At 45.7% G+C, this 19,523-nt stretch overlaps 1 protein-coding gene across 1 annotated transcript; it reads right to left on the reverse strand.

Annotated features, from left to right (window-relative positions):
- Window positions 1-6,182: 6,182 nt before the first annotated feature.
- On the reverse strand, window positions 6,183-6,653 carry LOC136534860 (uncharacterized). Its single transcript, XM_066527221.1, has one exon. It carries the CDS (start codon window positions 6,651-6,653, stop codon window positions 6,183-6,185), a length of 471 nt encoding a protein of 156 aa, XP_066383318.1.
- Between the last annotated feature and the right edge of the window lie 12,870 nt (window positions 6,654-19,523).

Here is a 19,523-nt window from a genome sequence, read left to right on the forward strand (position 1 = left end):
CTTATGGATGGAGATAGTGGCCTCAACATCATGTACGCTAAAATGCTCGATGCCATGGACATCGACCGATCGCGCATCCGGCCGACCGGGGCGCCTTTCCATGGCATCATGCCTAGAAAGTAGGCTGTGCCACTTGGGTAGATTGATCTGCCCGTCACCTTCGGGAATCCAACCAATTATAGGATGGAGACCCTTACCTTCAAGGTGGTCGGGTTCCATGGGACCTACCCCACCATCCTGGGACGTCTATTCTACACGAAGTTCATGGCCGTCCCCAACTACACCTATCTAAAGTTGAAGATGCTAGGTCCATGCATAGTCATCACCATCAGCACCTCCTTCTAGTGCACCTATGAGTGTGAGGTCAAGTGCTGCGAACACGCCATGGCAATTGTCACCTCCAAAGAGCTTGTGGGCATTAGGGAGGAGTTCATCAAAGAAGCGCCCAACACCAAGCGATCGACCGGGTCTTTTGAGCCTATAGAGGGCGCTAAGGAGGTCCTTATAGACCCTAGTGGCTCTAAGGACAAAGTGGTGCGCATCAGCACCATGCTTTACTTCAAATAGGAAAGTGCACTCGCTGACTTTCTCCACGCCAATAGAGACATCTTTACGTGGAGACCCTCGAATATGCCAGGCATTCTGAGAGAAGTTATCGAGCACGCCTTAAAGATTAGGCCAGGCTCCAAGGAGGTGAAGCAGCGCCTAAGTCAGTTCGATGAGGAGAAATGTAGGGCCATCGGTGAGGAGATTGTGAAACTTTTGGCGGCTAGGTTCATCAAGGAAGTATACCACCTCGAGTGGTTAGCCAATCCCATTCTTGTACAATAAAAAGAGTGGGAAATAGAGAATGTGTGTTGACTACACGGGTCTCAACAAAGCGTGTCCAAATGATCTGTTTCCTTTGCCACGCATAGACCAAGTAGTCAACTCGACCTCAGGGTGCGAAACCCTTTGCTTCCATGATGCATACTCCGGGTACCATAAAATCATGATAAAAGAGTCCGACCAACTTGCGACATCTTTCATCACCCCATTTGGATCATTCTACTATGTCACAATATCGTTCGGCCTAAAGAATGTGGGGCTATGTACCAACACTGCATGCTCAAGTGTTTTGGGGATCTCATTGGGTGGACCGTTGAGGCCTACGTCAACGATATCGTGGTTAAATCCAAACTAACTGACCAGGTCATAGTCGACCTAGAGCATACCTTCACAAAACTCCGAGCAAACGGTATCAAACTCAACCTCGAGAAGTGCATTTTTTGGGTCCCAAGGAGTATGCTACTGGGTTTTATCATCTCCAAGCACGACATCAAAACCAACCCAGAGAAGATCTCAGTCATCATGAGGATGGGCCTGATCTAGAACATAAAGGGGGTATAGCGAGTTATAGGGTGCCTCATCATGCTCAGCCACTTTAGGCCTCGACGAACAAGGTCTCCCCTCTATCGGCTTCTAAAGAAGGCCAACTGCTTTGAATGGACGCCCAAGGCCCCAGGAGGTACTTGACAAGGTTAAGCAGCTCCTGATGAAGGCCCCAATCCTGGTGCCCCCAACCGATGGGGAACCGCTTTTGCTCTACATTGTGGCCACCATGCAAGTGGTCAGCACCACCCTGGTGGTAGAGCGAGAAGAAGAGGGACACGCCCTCAAAGTGCAGCGTCCCATGTACTTCATTAGCGAGGTCTTGTCCGATTCCAAGACCTGCTACCCTCAAATCTAGAAACTCCTGTATGCCGTCCTTATCGCCAAGAGGAAATTGCGTCACTACTTTGAGTTGCATCCGGTGATGGTCATGACATCCTTCCCTCTCGATGAGTTCATCCAAAACTAGGATGCCACAGGAAGAATCATGAAGTGGGCACTCGAGCTGATGGGTCAAGGCATTTCATATGCCCCTTGGATGGCCATCAAGTCCCTAGTACTGGCTGATTTCATTGTAGAGTGGATCGAGGTCCAAATGCCACCAGCAGTCGTCGACCAAGAGTACTAGACGATATACTTCGATGGATCACTAATGAAGAAAGGTGTCGATGTGGGGTTGGTCTTTGTTTCACCCCTTAGGGTACGCATGAGGTACATGATTCGCATTCATTTCCCCTCCTCCAACAATGTGTCCGAGTATGAGGCACTCATCAATAGCCTGCGCATCAGCATCGAGTTGGGTATCCAATGGCTTGATGTCTAGGGTGACTCCCAGCTGGTCATCGACCAAGTCATGAAGGAATCAAGCTGCCATAATGCCAAGATGGCTACATATTGCCGAGAATTCTGCTAGCTAGAGGACAAGTTCGATGGTCTCGAGCTCAATCATATCCCGAGGCATCTCAACAAGGCGCCCGACATGCTAGCAAAAATGGCATCCAGCCAAGAGCCGGTGCCGATGGGTGTCTTCGCCAGCGATCAGTACATGCCCTCAGTCCACTACAAGGAGCCGAAATAGACCGGTGATGGGCCACCTGCCCTAGGCTCGAGGGCTAACCAGTCGGTGGCTCCATCCGACCCCAAAGTCATGGAGCTTGACGAGGATCTAGCGACAGAGCCTGACCCTCTAGGCGATTGGAGGATGCCTTACCTCAACTACCTCTTCCATGAGGTGCTGCCGACAGACAAAATGGAGGCTCGGTAGCTCACACGTCGTGCCAAGTCCTTTGTCGTTATTGAGGACGAGCTCTATAGGCGAAGCCACACCGGGATCCTACAGTGCTGCATCCCCATCGAACAAGGGAAGTAGTTGTTGAGTGATATCTATGGTGGGGTCTATAGGCACCATGCTGCACCTAGGACCCTAGTCAGAAACGCGTTCCGACAAAGCTTCTACTGGCCGACCATAGTAGCCGACGCTGAACAGATTGTGCGCACCTATGAAGGGTGTCAATACTATGCTCGGTAGACCCACCTGCTAGCCCAAGCACTCCAAACGATCCCCATTATGTGGTCGTTCATGGTGTGGGGGCTCGATCTGGTCAGACCTCTCAAGAGGGCGCCCGGGGGCTATATGTACTTGCTTATCACCGTAGACAAGTTTACAAAGTGGATAGAGGCCCACCGATCTCTGTGATCAAGTTCAAGCAAGCCGTGTTGTTCTTCCTTGACATCGTCCATCGCTTTAGATTCCCAAACTCCATTACCATGGACAACAGCACGTAGTTCACAGGGAAAAAGTTTCTCCGATTCTATGACGAATACCACATCCACGTCGATTGGGCCACCGTGGCGCACCCCTGCACGAATGAGTAGGTCGAGCACATGAATGACATGGTCCTACAAGGCCTCAAGCCTAGGATCTTCAATCGGTTGAACAAGTTTGGCAGACGATGGGTCGTAGAGCTTCCCGCGGTGCTCTGGAGCCTAAGGACAACCCCTAGCTAGGCCACCGGCTACACGCCATTCTTCATGGTCTATGGTTCTGAGGCTATCCTCCTGACCGACCTTGATTATGGAGCGTCGAGGGTCAGGGCATATGACGAACAGGGAGCCAAGGTGTCCCTCGAGGATGCCATGGACTAGCTCGATGAAGCGCACGACATTGCCCTCCTCCGCTCGGCCAAGTACCAGCAAGCATTGCGCCGATACCACAACCATCGAGTGCAGAGTCGGGCCTTCAACGTCGGGGACCTGATGCTCTGCCTCGTCCAGAGCAACAAGAACCGCCACAAGCTCTCTCCGCCGTGGGAGTGACCATACGTCATCGCGGAGGTGCTCCGACCAGGCACCTATAAGCTCAAGACCATCGACAATGAAGTCTTCATCAACGCCTAGAACATCGAACAGCTACGTCGCCTTTACCCTTAATCTATGCATGCTTTCTCTTATCGGTTTCGCTATCAACTCCTCAATCTTTAGTGACACCCAACCCCTACAATGGCAAGGGGTCGGGCCTCACTCGGGGGCTGATAAGAGCATATCCCGACCCTTTCTCATGTTAAGATCTAGAAGCAAGGGTTGCGGAAACAAACGCTAAGTGAAACTAGTCGGACCGCAAGAAACCTATGCTCCAGCGGCTATGGCGTTTTTGCTCACCAGCGTGATCAGAGTTTTTTGCCAGCACCCCAAGCTTTTTAGCCTTAACTACGAAAGGAGTCGGAATGTATTAAAGAGTATATCTATCTGGTAGACATTCTCTATGCCTGACCCTTTCTCACGTTAAGATCTAGAAGCAAGGGTTGCGGAAATGAACGCTTAGTAAAACTGGTCAGACTACAAGAAACCTACGCCCCAGTGGCTACGACGTTTTTACTCACCAGCGTGATTAGAGTTTTTTCACCCGCACCCCGAGCTTTATAGCCTTAACGATAGAAAGGGTCGGAATGCATTAACATTTTTATACAAAAAGGAGAGAAGAGCTAAAAATCTATTTGGCCATAACAAAATTTAACAGCTTGTCCACTTATTACAAGTTCGCCGCCTGACTTATCAACCTAACTAATTTTTTGGGGGATGATCTCATCCTCTATCTCGGTAGGTAAGTCATATGCCAGAGGGGCCACCTCCTTCTCGATGTTGTCCAGCTCGGCATCGGTGTAGACAGGTGTGAGAACCGTCACAGGTAAGGAGGGATACGGAGCTGAAAATGCTCCTATGGCCCATTTAGGCTCAGGAGTTCGAAGGTTGGCCCTCCGACAGGTTCATAGTCGCTCTGGGGCACCCTTAGAGTGAGGAGTGGAAAGGGATGGGCCCACTAGCGGCTAGTACCCGAGTGCACGAGCGTTGCGGGTATCCTAGCCCATGTTCTAGTCCTGGCCGGTTCCCAGTCTATGGTTTTTCCTTAAAGAAAGGCAACGAGCCCTTAGGACCGGTCGAACGGACCCGAGAACTATATGGATTGGCCACTGAGAATCTGGAGTCGGTCACCAGTTGACCCATGCTAGACCCCCACGAATGGGAAGCCGAGGCCCCACTCGGACTAGCCCGTTAACAGCTCATCGAGCACCATGTTTTGTCCATCGAGGAAAAACGTGGCACGGCTCAGCCCCTCCATTTTATCAAAAAAAATGCTTGAGGGATGACGATCACAAGGATGAGCTGACCCCTCGACCGGACCTCTACAACACGTGGGGGCTCAAGGGAAGTTGGACTCGCAAGGAGACCAAATGCGTGGTCACAGGATAATGGCTCGGGTCCTAGGGAGGGGTACGTACAAAAACTAAGAATAACATTTCTGACACAAAAAATGCTTTCTCTTACCAGTTTCACTATCGTCTACTCGATGTTTAGTGAAACCTGACCCCGGCAATGGCAAGGGGTTGGGCCTCACTCGGGGGCTGATAAGGGTAAATATATATCCATTCTGAAATATTCACCGTGTCTGACCCTTTCTCACATTAAAAACCTAGAGGCAAGGTTTGCGGAAACGAACGCTGAGTAAAACTGGTCGGACCGCAAGAAACCTACGTCCCAACGGCTACGACACTCTTGCTTACTAGCATGATCAGAGTTTTTTGCCCACACCTCGAGCTCTATAGTCTCAACAACAGGAAGGGTCAAAACGCATTAACCCTTTTTACACATAAAAAGGGAGAAAGAATAAATTTGTTCAACCGAAACAAAAGAACAAGCTTGTTTAAATGAAACAAAAGGGTTGAAACTTGTCCGCTTATTACAAATATGCCGCCTAACCTATCTGACTAAACTAACCCCTCGAGGGGATGATTTCATCTTCTATCTTGGTAGAAAGGTCATGCGCCAGGGGGGCACCTCCTTTTCGATGTCCTCTAGCTCGGCGTCGGTATAGACGGGCGCGAAGCCTTGGCTCATCGTCGCCAGATCAATGTTCTCGTAATAAGAACGGGCGATCGTGAATGATCAGTGAACTCCAAAGCGAAGCGCGCCCCTTGCCATATCATGTGCCTGGTCCATGATCCGGGTGGCGCGAACCGCGAGCGAGCTTGTTTCCTGCTCTGGGGCCAGCTTGAGCTCATCGCAGACCAGCTGGACAGCGACGCGTAGGTTGTCATGTTCATCGCTCTCCTTCTAGAGGGTGTCCTTCACCTCGCTGAGCTCCTTCTCTAGGCCACGGCTCTTCACCAGCTCCGCCCCGAGCTTGTTGTCGAGACCTGCCCAAGTCACGTATCGACCGTGTCAAAAGGCTTACCACGGATTTCAGGGAGAAACACAACAAGGGAAACCGGAGACTTACCGTTCACATCCGCCCGAAGCCTGCGCACCTCATTGTGCTACCGGGTCACCTCGGCCTCCAGGCGCCAGACCTCTTCTTGGCGCTGACCGACCTCCGCGCCAAGCCCGATGGACACGCCCTTGGCTGCAACCTTCAGGTCCCTCTCCCCCTGAAGCTCATCCTCGAGGTGGTCGATCCGCTGCTGAGTGTCGGCGCGCTCCTGGCGAGCCAGGTCAATCCCTATGCGGAGCTCCTCTATGGCCCGGAGCAAATCGTCCCGCTCTTTCCGTAGCCGCTCGGCCTCCACGGCGTCCGTGCGCACCCTCTCGATCAAGGCCGCGAGCTTCTTCTCGGCCTTGCGGGCGTCGTCGTGAGCATCCTTCTCCCTGACTCGGAGGTCGGCCACCTCCCGGGCGGCAGGGGCAAGCTCAGCCACCTCCTGACGGGCTATAACGAGCTGTGCGGCCAGCCCCTCACTCCGCCGCGTCTCCTCGGCAAGGAACTGGGACTTCTCCCGGCCACGGGCCATAAGGATCTACGAAGAAGACAAGACTTAGAGGCGCGGAAAGACAACATGAGGGTCGGAAGCACGGTCATATCATACCTGGCCAACCGGGGCGACAATATCGTGCATCGAGCTCAGCATGGTGGTCAGGGCGCGAACCGCGTCCCCAACCTTCATGTGGACGCTCCCCCATTCCATCTCCTCTACTGTGTCATCAAGGGCAGCCAGCCGGACCAGAGACCGAGACGTCCCCACGCCGACCTCAAGCGGCGCTGACCTCTCTTGCTGCGGCAGCTCCTCCAGAGCTGCTCCTCTAGCGATAGAGGGGGCGGGTGACGCGAGACTATAAACCTTTAAAATCATTAAGTCAAGCTGGTACTAGTGTACTACTATTGAGCCCCAATGCCATTTGTTTAGCACTGGTGCCAAGACCCTCACATTTTCTACATTTTTTTTGGCATGCTCAACTATTCACTTATGTATTAATTGTTAGTATCTCTTGACTTCAGGGCTGTGAGCACGTAACAACGTAATGTGAAGCAACTCTCTACTAGTAAATAATCATTTTACACAGAGATGATAGCATGGCATGGTATCTTCTTCCGAATTCTGTGTACAAGTACCCTTTGCAAATTCAATGAAATTGTCTAGAATTAATTAACTTATAAAGTATCTACAATCGACCTAAAAGGCCCTCCAAAAGTTTTGTGTTTCTACTCTCATGAGCATAAAGACTTCAAATGGTCTCAACATCACAGTTTACCTCACCATTCAGTTGCAACGTACATCCTTCAATAAAATTCATCCAAGAGATGAAACTTAGCACTGGTAATTCAAACTCAGGGAAAAAGAAAGGGCATTAATGACTGAATCTTCCAAGCTTATAAGATACTTACAACTACACACCCTGCCGTATGAATGATATTCATTACAGACACCATATTCATTGTACAGTTACCAACAGCTCGGCGCCTAAAACCTCAAGCATGGGCAATTAATCTGATTGTCATAATCCATGGACATCTTAGTTCTCAAATGCCCATTGCTACTTGATCCAAACACTGTCAGTAAGGCTGTCAGAACACTAAGGCTGCATCAAGTATATCTTTTTTTTTTCATTTGCAGATAGAGTTCCTGCAAGTGCTCTGTCTGTCCATTGGATGCATAAATGTTCAGTTCTTCACTCTCATCTTCTTCCCCACTGCCTTTATGCAGTATTAGCACCAGTACCAACACCTGAGAAATCTAGCAAAATAGCAATGACCTTACAACTGCTTAAACACAGGGGGCAAAACTTTGCTTCTCTGAACATGGAGGCCTTAAGTCAAGGGATGCATGGTGGGCAGTGCTGATGGACTGATTGCATTGAACTGCAAAATCAAAGAAAAAAACATAGATATCTATGTTACCTGCTATGTTTGCACAATTGCATTTTGATAAGAGAAGGAAAAAAGCATACTTTGACATTCTCAAAATTAGTAACTCTGCTACTCATGAGCTTCTCTTCAGAACCTTATAAAAAAAAGTCAATTACTGGTTGGGCTTGAATGAAAGCTGCTCTCTTACCGTGGCTGTGAGCATGTGACAGCATACTGTGAAGCAACTCTCTACTACTAAATAATTATTTTATACAGAGAAGATAGCATGATATCTTCTTCCCAATTCGGTGTACAAGTAACCTATGCAAATACAATAAAATTGTCTAGAACTAATTAACTTATAACTTATCTAGATTAGACCTAGATACAAATAGGATGGAAGAAAAACTCACCACCAGTCATTTCCATGTTTGTCCACACCAATGGCACCTTGTCATCACCTTGCACAAGTTACTTTCAAGTACATAAAGCCAATCACTTATGGCATAGGGTTCCATAATTCCTTCCACAGCTTCATGCACCTTGCACAAGTGTCATTCTAACTGTTAGCTGCCAAAGAACATCCAAAATAGGCAAGACTTGTCCCAATTGTACTCTACCACATAAACTAACAAACTTTCATGGACATAAGATAATTGATCCTAACTATATAGAGTCAGAAAATTGGCAACAGAGATTAGAAAGAGTGGTGATCAATCAACCAGGGAGGGAAAATAAATCAAAATGAGTGTATTGAATTTTCCTCAAAGAAATTGGCAGCAAACATTAGAAATAAGTGCAATCAATTAGATCTGTGACATCGACTATGGAAAAGCAATGTGGCAAAACAGAAAGGTGATATCATAAAGCTCCATTAGGGACCTATACTGAATAACTTTGATGAGGAGCGTCATATACTGAATAAGGTAGTAAGGACATGCGTCCAACTTCTGAATAAAGCATTGATCAGATTAGAAGCGATGTAGATTATCAGGGACACACATGCGCTCAACATTGAGTCGAATTAATAGATGTAAGGACCCGTACCATGAGAATCAAAATAAGTAGGGTCAAGGATTACCATTAGTCTGAAAGGTAATAAATTTGCCAACTGATGGTGACATAGTCACATAGGCTATATATATCAGACTCCATGATATATATGTGCTCCAAGTTTTGACAGACAATGCCTCTATCTTTTTATAGAAAAAGGCTTTCTATTTTGACAGAACAAGTGATTTCATACATTTCGCTTGGCTGAATTTGGCTGAAAAAACAAGCCAAAACACTGTTTCGGCTGAATTGTTGTGAGAGAAAAATACTGTTCCGGCTGAAAAAAGAAGCAGAACAAGCCGGATTTTAAGACAAGCAAACGGGGGATCTAATAGCATATTTTTTAAAAGAAAAAGTTAAAGAACCGGAGAGCACAACCACGAATCAAACCCAGGTCATCCAAAAAAAAATAGTACTGACCCATACCAAAAGATAAAGATGCATAGTAGCAATGTTTTTAAGTCGCCCAGTCGAACCTAGTCGCCATGGGACCGACTAGGACGATTAATCACAATTAATCGTGATTAATTGGACGACTTGTACAAGTCGACGGTACCCCTAATCAGTCAGTAGGGACCGATTAGGACGATTAATCACGATTAATCGGAAGACTTTAAAACATTGCATAGTAGTAAACCGTACCATTGGCATGACAAAGGAAATTGAAAATGTACACTAGGACAAATAAATTATACAAGTATTAATAAGAATCCACCAAATAAAGAGAACCAAGTAAGTATATATACCCAAAGCCTTCATGGGCAATGGTGCTGCCTTTTCAAGCAAACCAAACAACAGACAACTAAACAAATTGCAAGATGATAGGTCACTCTCGTCAGCACAATTTTTTTAACAAATCTTTGATTTTCCAAACGAGTAAGATTTGAAGGCACAATTAGTTAATGTCCGTGGTGCACTGCTGTTTATCGAACTAATGATATAGACTGAACATGAGCGAAGTCCTTTTCTTTGTCGAGCTTGTGCACTTCACTGTTTGTCCAAAAAAAAAAAGAAAAAAAATAGTCCCCGAATTATCACAAAACAAATTGAACGCCGCCCATTTAACCAACTTCCAAATGGCAAAATTGCTGCAAAATGAACACTGTCTGATCAAGTGCAGGGTGCAAACCTGCAACCTAAAAGAACATGCAACCAAATGATAGAATCACAAAGCACAGATGACACTCTAATTTGGATTCCGATTTACTGTACTACATGACAACGCAAAGCACAGATGACAGAATCATAGAGCTGGAGGAGGCCGATGCGTGCGTACCGTGAGGCCGAAGGCCGTTGGAACGGAACGCGGTGACGACCTTGTCCTTCCGGGGGCGCCGTTTCTGCGTGTAGAATGAAGCATGGCAGCGCGGGTGAGAGATCCTATGGGACCCCCGCCTGCACGATGGAGCAAGGCGGCGCGTGCAAAATCAAAGGGAGAATTCATTGCATGCCATTAAAAAAAGATCACAATATCCTGTGTGTCTCTGAAAAAGTTCAGTGATCTTCAGCGCCACTGCTCCAACTTTTTTTTTGTGTCATCCATGTCACTGCCGTCGGTCTGGGCTCTAACGTCGTCAAACTGCAGGTGTGAAAAGTCGAAAATACCTTTAAGTCTAAATATGTCATTAATTTTTTTGAGTATCTTAACGACTTCAAATGAAAAAAACTCAAAACTAGAAAGTTGTAGATCTTGTCGAGATCTATAATTTTCATATAAAAATTATCTTCATTTAATTCTGCAAAAAAAGATTTAATATGAGAGGATCATTTTTAGGTGTATTTCTTTTGAAATGTATCTACATTTTCTTTAGTAATGAACAAAAAATTATAGTCTGACCAATGCTTCTTTCTTTAGCTGTCGTCGCTCTTTAATTTGTGTTATGTACTTATGTCATGTCGCTGGACCAATGTTTTTGGTGGCCTATAAACCGATTTGTTCAAAATAGCAGTAGAACAAATTGATGATAATTCCAATACAAATCTACTGTATCGACTTAACAGACCAGTGCTTGAAGCACCATGCCGCTCACACACTTCGGTACGGCCCCTATGCCGGATATAACAGCGTTTGGTACGGTGTGGTAAAGACTGATTTCCACCGCTGGGTCGATGGCGTAGGCTGCATTACTTAAAAGATGTCCACGCTGCCATACCCTACCCGAAACGAATCCCACTGTTCCCCTTTCGCCGACCATTCATAGTTGTTCATAGTTCCCCAAAAGTATCTACTGAAGGCCGTGTCCGAATTGCAGCCGGCTCATCACTTAACTGATCCGAGGTCTGCAATCTTTTCTTCACTGATTCAATTTGTTGATTGTTGCTATTGTGCTTATTACTGCGTTATCGATGTTCTTCCTCAATGGGACCTCCGTGTCCTTTTTTTATTTCTTTGTGCTATAATTAAGATCTGCTTTGCTGTACACACAAATGGATCATGGATGGATGTATATGAAACACAGTTCAGTTTTGTTCATGCTAGGCCTTGAAACATTTATCAATGTCGTGACTGCTTGCATGGAACACAATGTTGCGGCTTGTGGTGGTTTCATAAACTGCCCATGCAAGAATTGCAAAAATCTTAAGCAGTGGGATAGCATGGAACTGATCAGGGGTCATCTGCTTCAAAGGGGTTTCATGCCAAACTATAAGGTTTGGACTAAACATGGGGAAGAAGGTGAGAACCCACCTGACGAACAAACTCTAGCGGGTTCCTCCATATGGCAGTGCCAGAGGGATACAAATGTAGGCGAAGTAGGACCCGTGAACGAGAATGAGCCAGTCCTAGAGACCATGAATGTAGGTGTAGAAGAAACCATCGCCGTCTTAGGAAGAGATAGTTTGGCAAATGAGGAAGTGGTAGATGCTCTAGACCAGATGATTCATGCTGGGAAGCCAGATTTCCTCGATGAAAAAAACCAAAAGAAGATGGAGGAGATGAGGAAGCATGCAAGAACTCCGTTGTACAAAGGTTCAACTGTGTCAAAGTTGGAAGCAGATATTTTGCTTCTAGAGATGAAAGCAAGGAATGGAATGTCAGACACTAGGTTTAACAATATCTTATCACTGCTACAGAAGTTTGTTCCAAGCCCAAATGAGTTGCCTGAGAACACATACGAGGCGAAGCAAATGATCTGCCCATTGGGACTCGAAGTACAGAAAATACATGCTTGTCCCAATGACTGCATACTGTTTCACGAAGATTACAAAGACTTGGATTCATGTCTGTTGTGCCATGCCTCACGATACAAAACTGGCAATAATGATGCCATGAGAAAAGGTGACCTCACAAAAGACCGGCTACGAAGGTGATGTGGTATTTCCCTATAATTCCTCGCTTGAAGCGTTTGTTTGCCACAACGAAGACAGCAAAACTGATGAGGTGGCATGTGGAAGGTCGAGTGAATGATGGAAAGTTGTGGCACCCGGCTGATGGCACCCAGTGGAGAGTTATTAATCACCATTATAAGTGGTCGTTTGTAGAAGAAACAAGGAACATAAGGTTTGGTTTGAGCATAGATGGGATGAACCCGTTTAACATGGTTAGCAGCAATCATAGCACTTGGCCAGTGACTCTTTGCATATATAACCTTCTGCCTTGACTGTGTATGAAACAGACAAATCTTATGATGCTGATACTGATCCAAGGACAAAGCAACCTAGAAACGACATCAATGTCTTCCTACAGCCGTTGATGGAGGAACTACTAACACTGTGGAGGAAAAGTGAGAGAGTTTAGGACGAGTCCAAGAAAGAGCACTTCAAATTGAAAGCAATGTTGTTCGTAACAATCACCGACCTACTAGGCCTTGGTGCGTTATCTGGAAAAGTGACAAAGGGTTACAAAGGATGCATGGTTTGCTTGGATGGCACTTTTGCTAATTTTTTGAAACATAGCAAGAAGATGGTTTATATGGGTCATCGTAGGTTCCTACCATCTACGCACCCGTATCGTAAGAACAAAAAATCCTTTGATGGGACAGTAGAAGAACGATCAGCGCCTCAGTTCAAAACTGGAAGGTAGATCTTCAAAATCGTAGACAAACTCAACGTCATCCTTGGAAAGGGCACAGGAAGTGTACTTGCTCTAGCGAAATCTTCATGGAAAAAATCTGTGTTTTGGAAACTACCTTATTGGAAGATGTTGCAGGTTTTGCACACACTTGATGGGATGCACATAACCAAAGAGCTTGCTAGGTACCTTAATGCAATCGAAGGGCAAGGGGAAAGATTCACTTCAATGTCGTATGGACTTACAAGAGATGGGTGTGAGGGCGGATCTACATCCCTTAGTATTACCTGATGGGAAAAAAGAAACTTCTAGTTGCATCGTGGTTGTTACAAACAAAGGAGAAAGAGTGGCTCTTACGGTTCTTCCATGAACTAAAAGTGCCTACAGGATACTCATCAAATATAAGGAGGATAGCGAACATGAAAGATTTGAAATTCAATATGAGCTACATGAAGGCCCATGATTGCCATGTTATCATGATGCAACTCCTTCCTGTTGTAATCAGGGGTGTTCTTCTAGAGAAGGTACGAGAGCCAATCATCAAGTTCTGCTCATTCTTCAAAGCGATCTCACATAAGGTCATTGTCGAGTTCATAAACCCGGGGTTCCTTGGGGACCTGCTTCCATGCCAAGGCTCGACCCGAGAATCTAAAAACAATAGGGCAAAGGGGCGGTCCAGCAACCGATCGAAAGGCCTGGCCCAAGAAGAGCAACGCCCGCTCATCAGCTACTTCAGCCCACCTATCTGACCGGAGCGCTCGATTCAGGCTCCAGCCGCCTTCGGATGGCCTCTTCGATCGAAAGGCCTGCCCCAAGCCCTACTTCTGACTCCAACCCTGCATCTCTCTGACCGGGGTACATAAGAACCCTGCTCGCCGCTCTTCTCCAACCGGTGCAACCAAAGCCGACTAGGGCCATCCGACCAGGGATGCCCGCTTAGAAGGGACCAAGGATGAACGGAGAAAGCAGCACATGAGTCAAACCATGGTACAGGGACCATACCCTGTACACCTATGGGAACAGTGTTCTACAACCACCCTGACACAAATAGTATTATAGGAGCCAGCATTTATCCCTATAGTATTGTAGGTGCCGTTGGACTCCCGTACGGCAAAAAGCCCCTCGCATGCCTCTAGGCATCAATAGTGTTGTAGGAGCCGGGATTCACCATACCTGGTAAACGTGGTGAGACTCCTCATATGCCTCTAGGCATCTAGCAGTATATTATAGGTACCGACATCAACCCTTCCTAAAGAAGACAACGTAACCTCCCATGTGCACCTGACATTCTACAGTGACATCAACAGTGTTGTGGGCGCCTACCATTATCCAATCCTCATCGGCATGGGCAACAAGGCTTAAAAGCATTCGTACCCTCTCCCTCTCACCTGTAAAGCCATCCCCTTCATCTATAAAAGGGGATACACTCCCTCCAATAGGAGGACCGATTCATCCAAGCTCAGTTCCTTTAGATTCATTAGTCCAATAGCTCACAACCACAGAACTACCAGGTTCGGACCTCAAGCACACGCTTGAACACTTAGCTCATAGCGGAGTTCTCGTCGCTCTTGGCCCTTCCGACCGGAGCTGACTAGGCCTCTGGTACCCCCCCATCTTTCTCCTTCTTATTTGTAACCCCACTGCAGACTTCGAGCATCTAGGCTCAGAAATAAAGTCACCGATTGACCCAAACTAGACGTAGGGCAAGTTGCATGAACCAGTATAAATCTTATGTCATTGAGTGCTAGGCCACCTCCGATCACAACGTACAACAAAACTACAAATATTCACTAGTTGGTCACTTTCTGTACCGACAGTCATTGACCCGATGGAGCTTCAAAGGCTACAGGACGATCTGATCCACACGCTGACTCGGCTTGAGATGCATTTGCCACCAATATTTTTTGATATGTCTGTGCATCTCATTGTTCACCTTGTTAGGCAGATACAACATCTTGGCCCCATTTTCTTGCACCAAATGTTTCCTTTTGAGTTGTTGATGAGCGTTCTTAGGAAGTATGTTTGAAACAGATACATGCCTAAAGGGTGCATGGCAGAAGGATGGTCAACGGAGGAAGCACTAGAGTTCTACATTCAGTACTTGGGTCACACTAGGCTCAGCATTCCTGTGTCATGGTATGAGGGAAGGCTACAAGGAAAGGGGACTATCGGGGAGAAGTTTATTCATGCTCATGATGATGAGTTCAGTGTTCTAATGCAAGCTCATTTCATAGTCTTGCAACAAGCACATGTAGTTTCACCCTATATCGATCAGCACAAGAAAGAATTAGCTACAACTAACATTGCTAGGTCACAGGCATGGATCGACGAGCAACATAGAGAAAAGTTTGGCACATGGATACATGAACAACTACTAGAGGTTAGATCCAGTGACCCTAACCTTGATGCGTTGGCCATGGGACCGAACAATACAGTGGTGAAGTACCAAGGTTATGACATAAATGCGTACACATTTTACACTAGAAAACAAGACAAAAAAAGTGCGAACCAAAATAGCGGTGTCCGGATCGATGCTTATTATGAAAACAATCAGCAGTGGGACACATACTATGGAATCATAGAAGAAATATGGGTGCTAGATTATGGAGAATTAAAGGTTCCACTTTTCCAGTGCAAGTGGGTGAGACCCAGGGCGGTATCCTTGAACAAGGATGGTGCTGCTGCCGTGGATCTCAATAGCATGGGTTACAGAGAAGAACCTTTTGTATTGGCAAAAGATGTAGTCCAAGTATTCTATGCCCCAGACCTAGCAAATAATGAGGGAAGACATATCATTCTACAAGGTAAATGGAAGATCGTCGGTGTCGACAATACAACTGAGGAAGAAGAGAATGGATATTAGGACATGCCTATAGTCAGAGCAGATGTCGACCTACCTCTATTTAAAGAGGGTGTGGAACCTATGTACATCAGAGTGGATCATGATGAGGCAATGATCGTGCCTTGAAAATATTTGTTGTACCTAAATTCGTTGTTCTTGATGTTTTGTACTATGGTTATCACTACCACCGTAACAAATGATTTATCTTACAGTGGTGACAATACAATTATCTTCATGTTTTGACGACACCAACGTTTCATCCGGTGTTCCTGTACAGCTGTACCCTAGCACAAATCTGTTCCGTCCATCTTTGTTGGATTCATCTCGGCCATCTGTTTATACTCAACCCTAAAAGGATAGTCTACTTACATCTCACCATCTGAGGGAGCAGACCTAATTCCGATTCGACTGATGGCGGAACAGATGTTCTGAGTCCATAGATCTGTCATCGGTGTTAGGACCCCCTGGTTCATAGCCCTAACATGGTAGTAGTTGTTGCCCGCTTCGGCGCATCGAGTACTACTGCCTTACCTCCAAATCACCGTGTATGCCCCCTTCTGTTTTCCCCTTGACCTGCTCATCAAGGTAGCTGTGCGGGCTTGTGTTCTAGGTAATTAACATCATTTCCCTTGCCTAGAACTATATCTTGAAATAAAAAATGAATCAGTTTATAAATTATGCGCTCCGTGTATCTTTGGTACTTTAGGATTCATCACTATGGTTAGGGGAGGACCCGCACATGCATTAGGCAAGGAGGAGTCATGGACAGTCGGCAAACAGAGGGTGTCGCCATGGGCAAAGAAAGTTTGTGAGTCCGTTGTATCCATTCAAAAAATATAACCAAGCCTTTGAGAAGGTCAGCAAGGGTTCAATTACGAGGAGGCCTAGGAGCACCTAACTTTGACAATGGAGGGAGTACCACCCACTGTCGTAGTTCACGTGCCATGCCCGAAGTTGTGTTCATTCATGTTCGACAAGGTTGGACGATAGGGAAATGAGGGATGCACAACACAACCTAGCTGTAGGCCACATGATTTATCTTACTCCCCCTGTTCCCTCTGTCGACCAGTTGTTGATCATGAGAGGTAGCAAGATTCGGGAGCTAAGGTTTGTTCCGTTAGAGTTTTAAAGCGAATCAAAATTGTTGATTAACTCGACTAAGGTTCAACCAATTACTCTAACCCGAAGCCAGCACTATCCACTAGCTAGTGAAGCAAATCTCACGTCCCAAGAGCGACTAGAGAGGGGGATAGAAGCATGCCAACATGAGCCCGTCACATCGAACGTCAGTCCGCGAACAGAGCATCGAAACGTGATCCACCGCGTGTTCTAAGGAGTTTTGGGTAATTTTTACATGTACAACGTGACATCCAACATGACTATAACCTTCACCATGCTCAAGTACACATTTTGATGCAACCAATAGTGCAAGAACATGGATCTAGGGCTTAATCATTTTTGTTGGAATTTAAATGCCAACATGGCATTGTCTATTATCATTTTAGACTTAGGGAATTCAAGGGTTCAGTTAGAACTAACATTCCCTAGCACTTTTGCCTTAATTTTTAAAAGGTCTAAACCTTGTTACTTTCAACTAACAAATATCTCATGCAATAGTCCATACTTTATACCACTTATAAGAACAAATATCTACGCACTACTTAATCAGTTTGCTCAATATAATTTGCCAAAAATGATACTTTTAAACATAAGTTCAAGTGTTCTCCGACAACGAAAATGACCCATCTTAATTCCAAGTTTGATTCTGAGCTCCCAAAATACTAGCTAACAGTATTTATTCTCCAAAATTAATGTTGCATTTTCATCTACATAACTTGCTCATCAATTTTACTTAAGCACTATGCTCCAGTTATATTTTATTTTTGTTTATAAAAATTGTCTTTTGTGCCAACAATTAAACTACTTATTCTACCTTTCCTTGATAAGATTTTCATTAGCATGTTTACGCATTAAGTAAACTAACTTATAATATTTCTTTTTACTTTTTCTCAATCGCAAAAGTGAGTCATATAAATTTTTGTTTATCATCTCATGTTAATTTTAAATTCTTAAAACCAGCTAACATGTTTGCTGGTCTCTTTTAGGTCTTAATCCTGGTGCTAAGCAAGCTCGTAACACTAGGGGTGTTACAAGTTCTATCATGCATAGGTTGGCAACTAGACTCTTTGCTCTTTTCAAGTGCTTAGTGACCCATGCTTATAATTTTGATCTCACAAGGTTCTCTAGCTTTGTGTATGTCTAGTTGTTTTTGGTGCTAAGGATGGTGTAAATTAGCAACTCTGATTGGTATCACACTTCAGAGTCCATCTCTTACACCTTAGTATCATTTGGTAGTAGCAACTCTCCCATAATTCATATCCAAACATATGTGTAGTGCTTATACCAAACTTAAGATAGCACATATGTAGGGGGAGCTATTGCTACCAAATCAAATTTGAAGTGGTTGTCCAACTCTACTCATGATAAAATGCATTGGACAAGCAATTCAAGTTCAAATTTAAATTAATTTCATATCTTTGTAAAGGTCATCAATTACTAAAAAGGGGGAGATTGAAAGAACCTAGTTTGGTTTTGGTTAATTGATGAAACCTAGTCACTAACCTATTTGCTAAGTGTGTAGCTAAGCTAGGTTGGTGAACTACAAGGGGTGGAGCTAAGTGGCAAGGTGGAGAAGGCCACAAGTCCATGGAGGTGGAGATTCACACTTAGGGAAGTTAAGAAGGGGCAAAGCAAGGTGATCAAGGCAAAGGTATATGCTAGGTTTTGCTTTTGGTGATCAAGACACCTAGTGGGTGTGATCACATTTAGGTTTAGTTAGCCGTACTATTAAGAAGGGAGAAGCCTCTTTGGAATGCGAAGATCAAAGTGCCACTAGATGCTCTAACTCATGCATTGCATTTAGATCTAGTGGAGAGCTAACTAATCCCTTGAAAAATGTTTGAAAATGCTAACACACGTGCACAAGGTGGTGACACACTAGGTGTTAGCACATGAGAACAAGGGAAAAAGTTGGATGTGGTTTGGACCGAGAAAGTCCATCTGGACTCTGAGGTCTTGGGTAATTTGGACCATTTGTCAGGGTCCGGACCTGCTAAGCACAATGTGAGGTAGGAGGCTCGAAGCATCCGGACTCTAGGTCCGAACAAGGTCCAAACTACTTCGCCCTGGTATGGTTGAGCGTGCACTGTGTGGAGAGGTGATGTGGCGCTTCCTAGTGATCTAGACTAAGCTCCATTGGTCTAGATGACGTGGTTTCAGACAATGTCCTAGGGTCCAAAGAATTATTTCTTCATGCACAACAAATAAAGAGCAAGGGTTTCTATCCGGACTCTACTCTGAACTGGGCCAGAGTTTGGGTCCGGATGCTGCTTTGAGACACGCGTGTGAGCTTCAGAGGAGAATCCAGACTCGGTGCTTTTGGTCCTGATGACCATCACGAGTCTGGTCCGGACTAACTGTTAACGGCGCGTGGCTAATAGCCGTTGAGATCCAACAACGCACGTTGAACGCAGAGGCTACATGGCAGCATCTGGTGATCTGGACTGGGATAGAATGGTCCAGATCAGGGTCTGGATGTAGGGTCCAAACCCTTACTGAGTGCATAACGGTTG

Source organism: Miscanthus floridulus, unplaced genomic scaffold, assembly GCF_019320115.1.
Source record: "Miscanthus floridulus cultivar M001 unplaced genomic scaffold, ASM1932011v1 os_2356_3_4, whole genome shotgun sequence".
Lineage (NCBI taxonomy): Eukaryota > Viridiplantae > Streptophyta > Magnoliopsida > Poales > Poaceae > Miscanthus > Miscanthus floridulus.

Excerpts from the sequence above, each read along its gene's own strand:
- LOC136534860 (XM_066527221.1), bottom strand. The coding sequence starts at position 6,653 with ATGGCCCGTGGCCGGGAGAAGTCCCAGTTCCTTGCCGAGGAGACGCGG.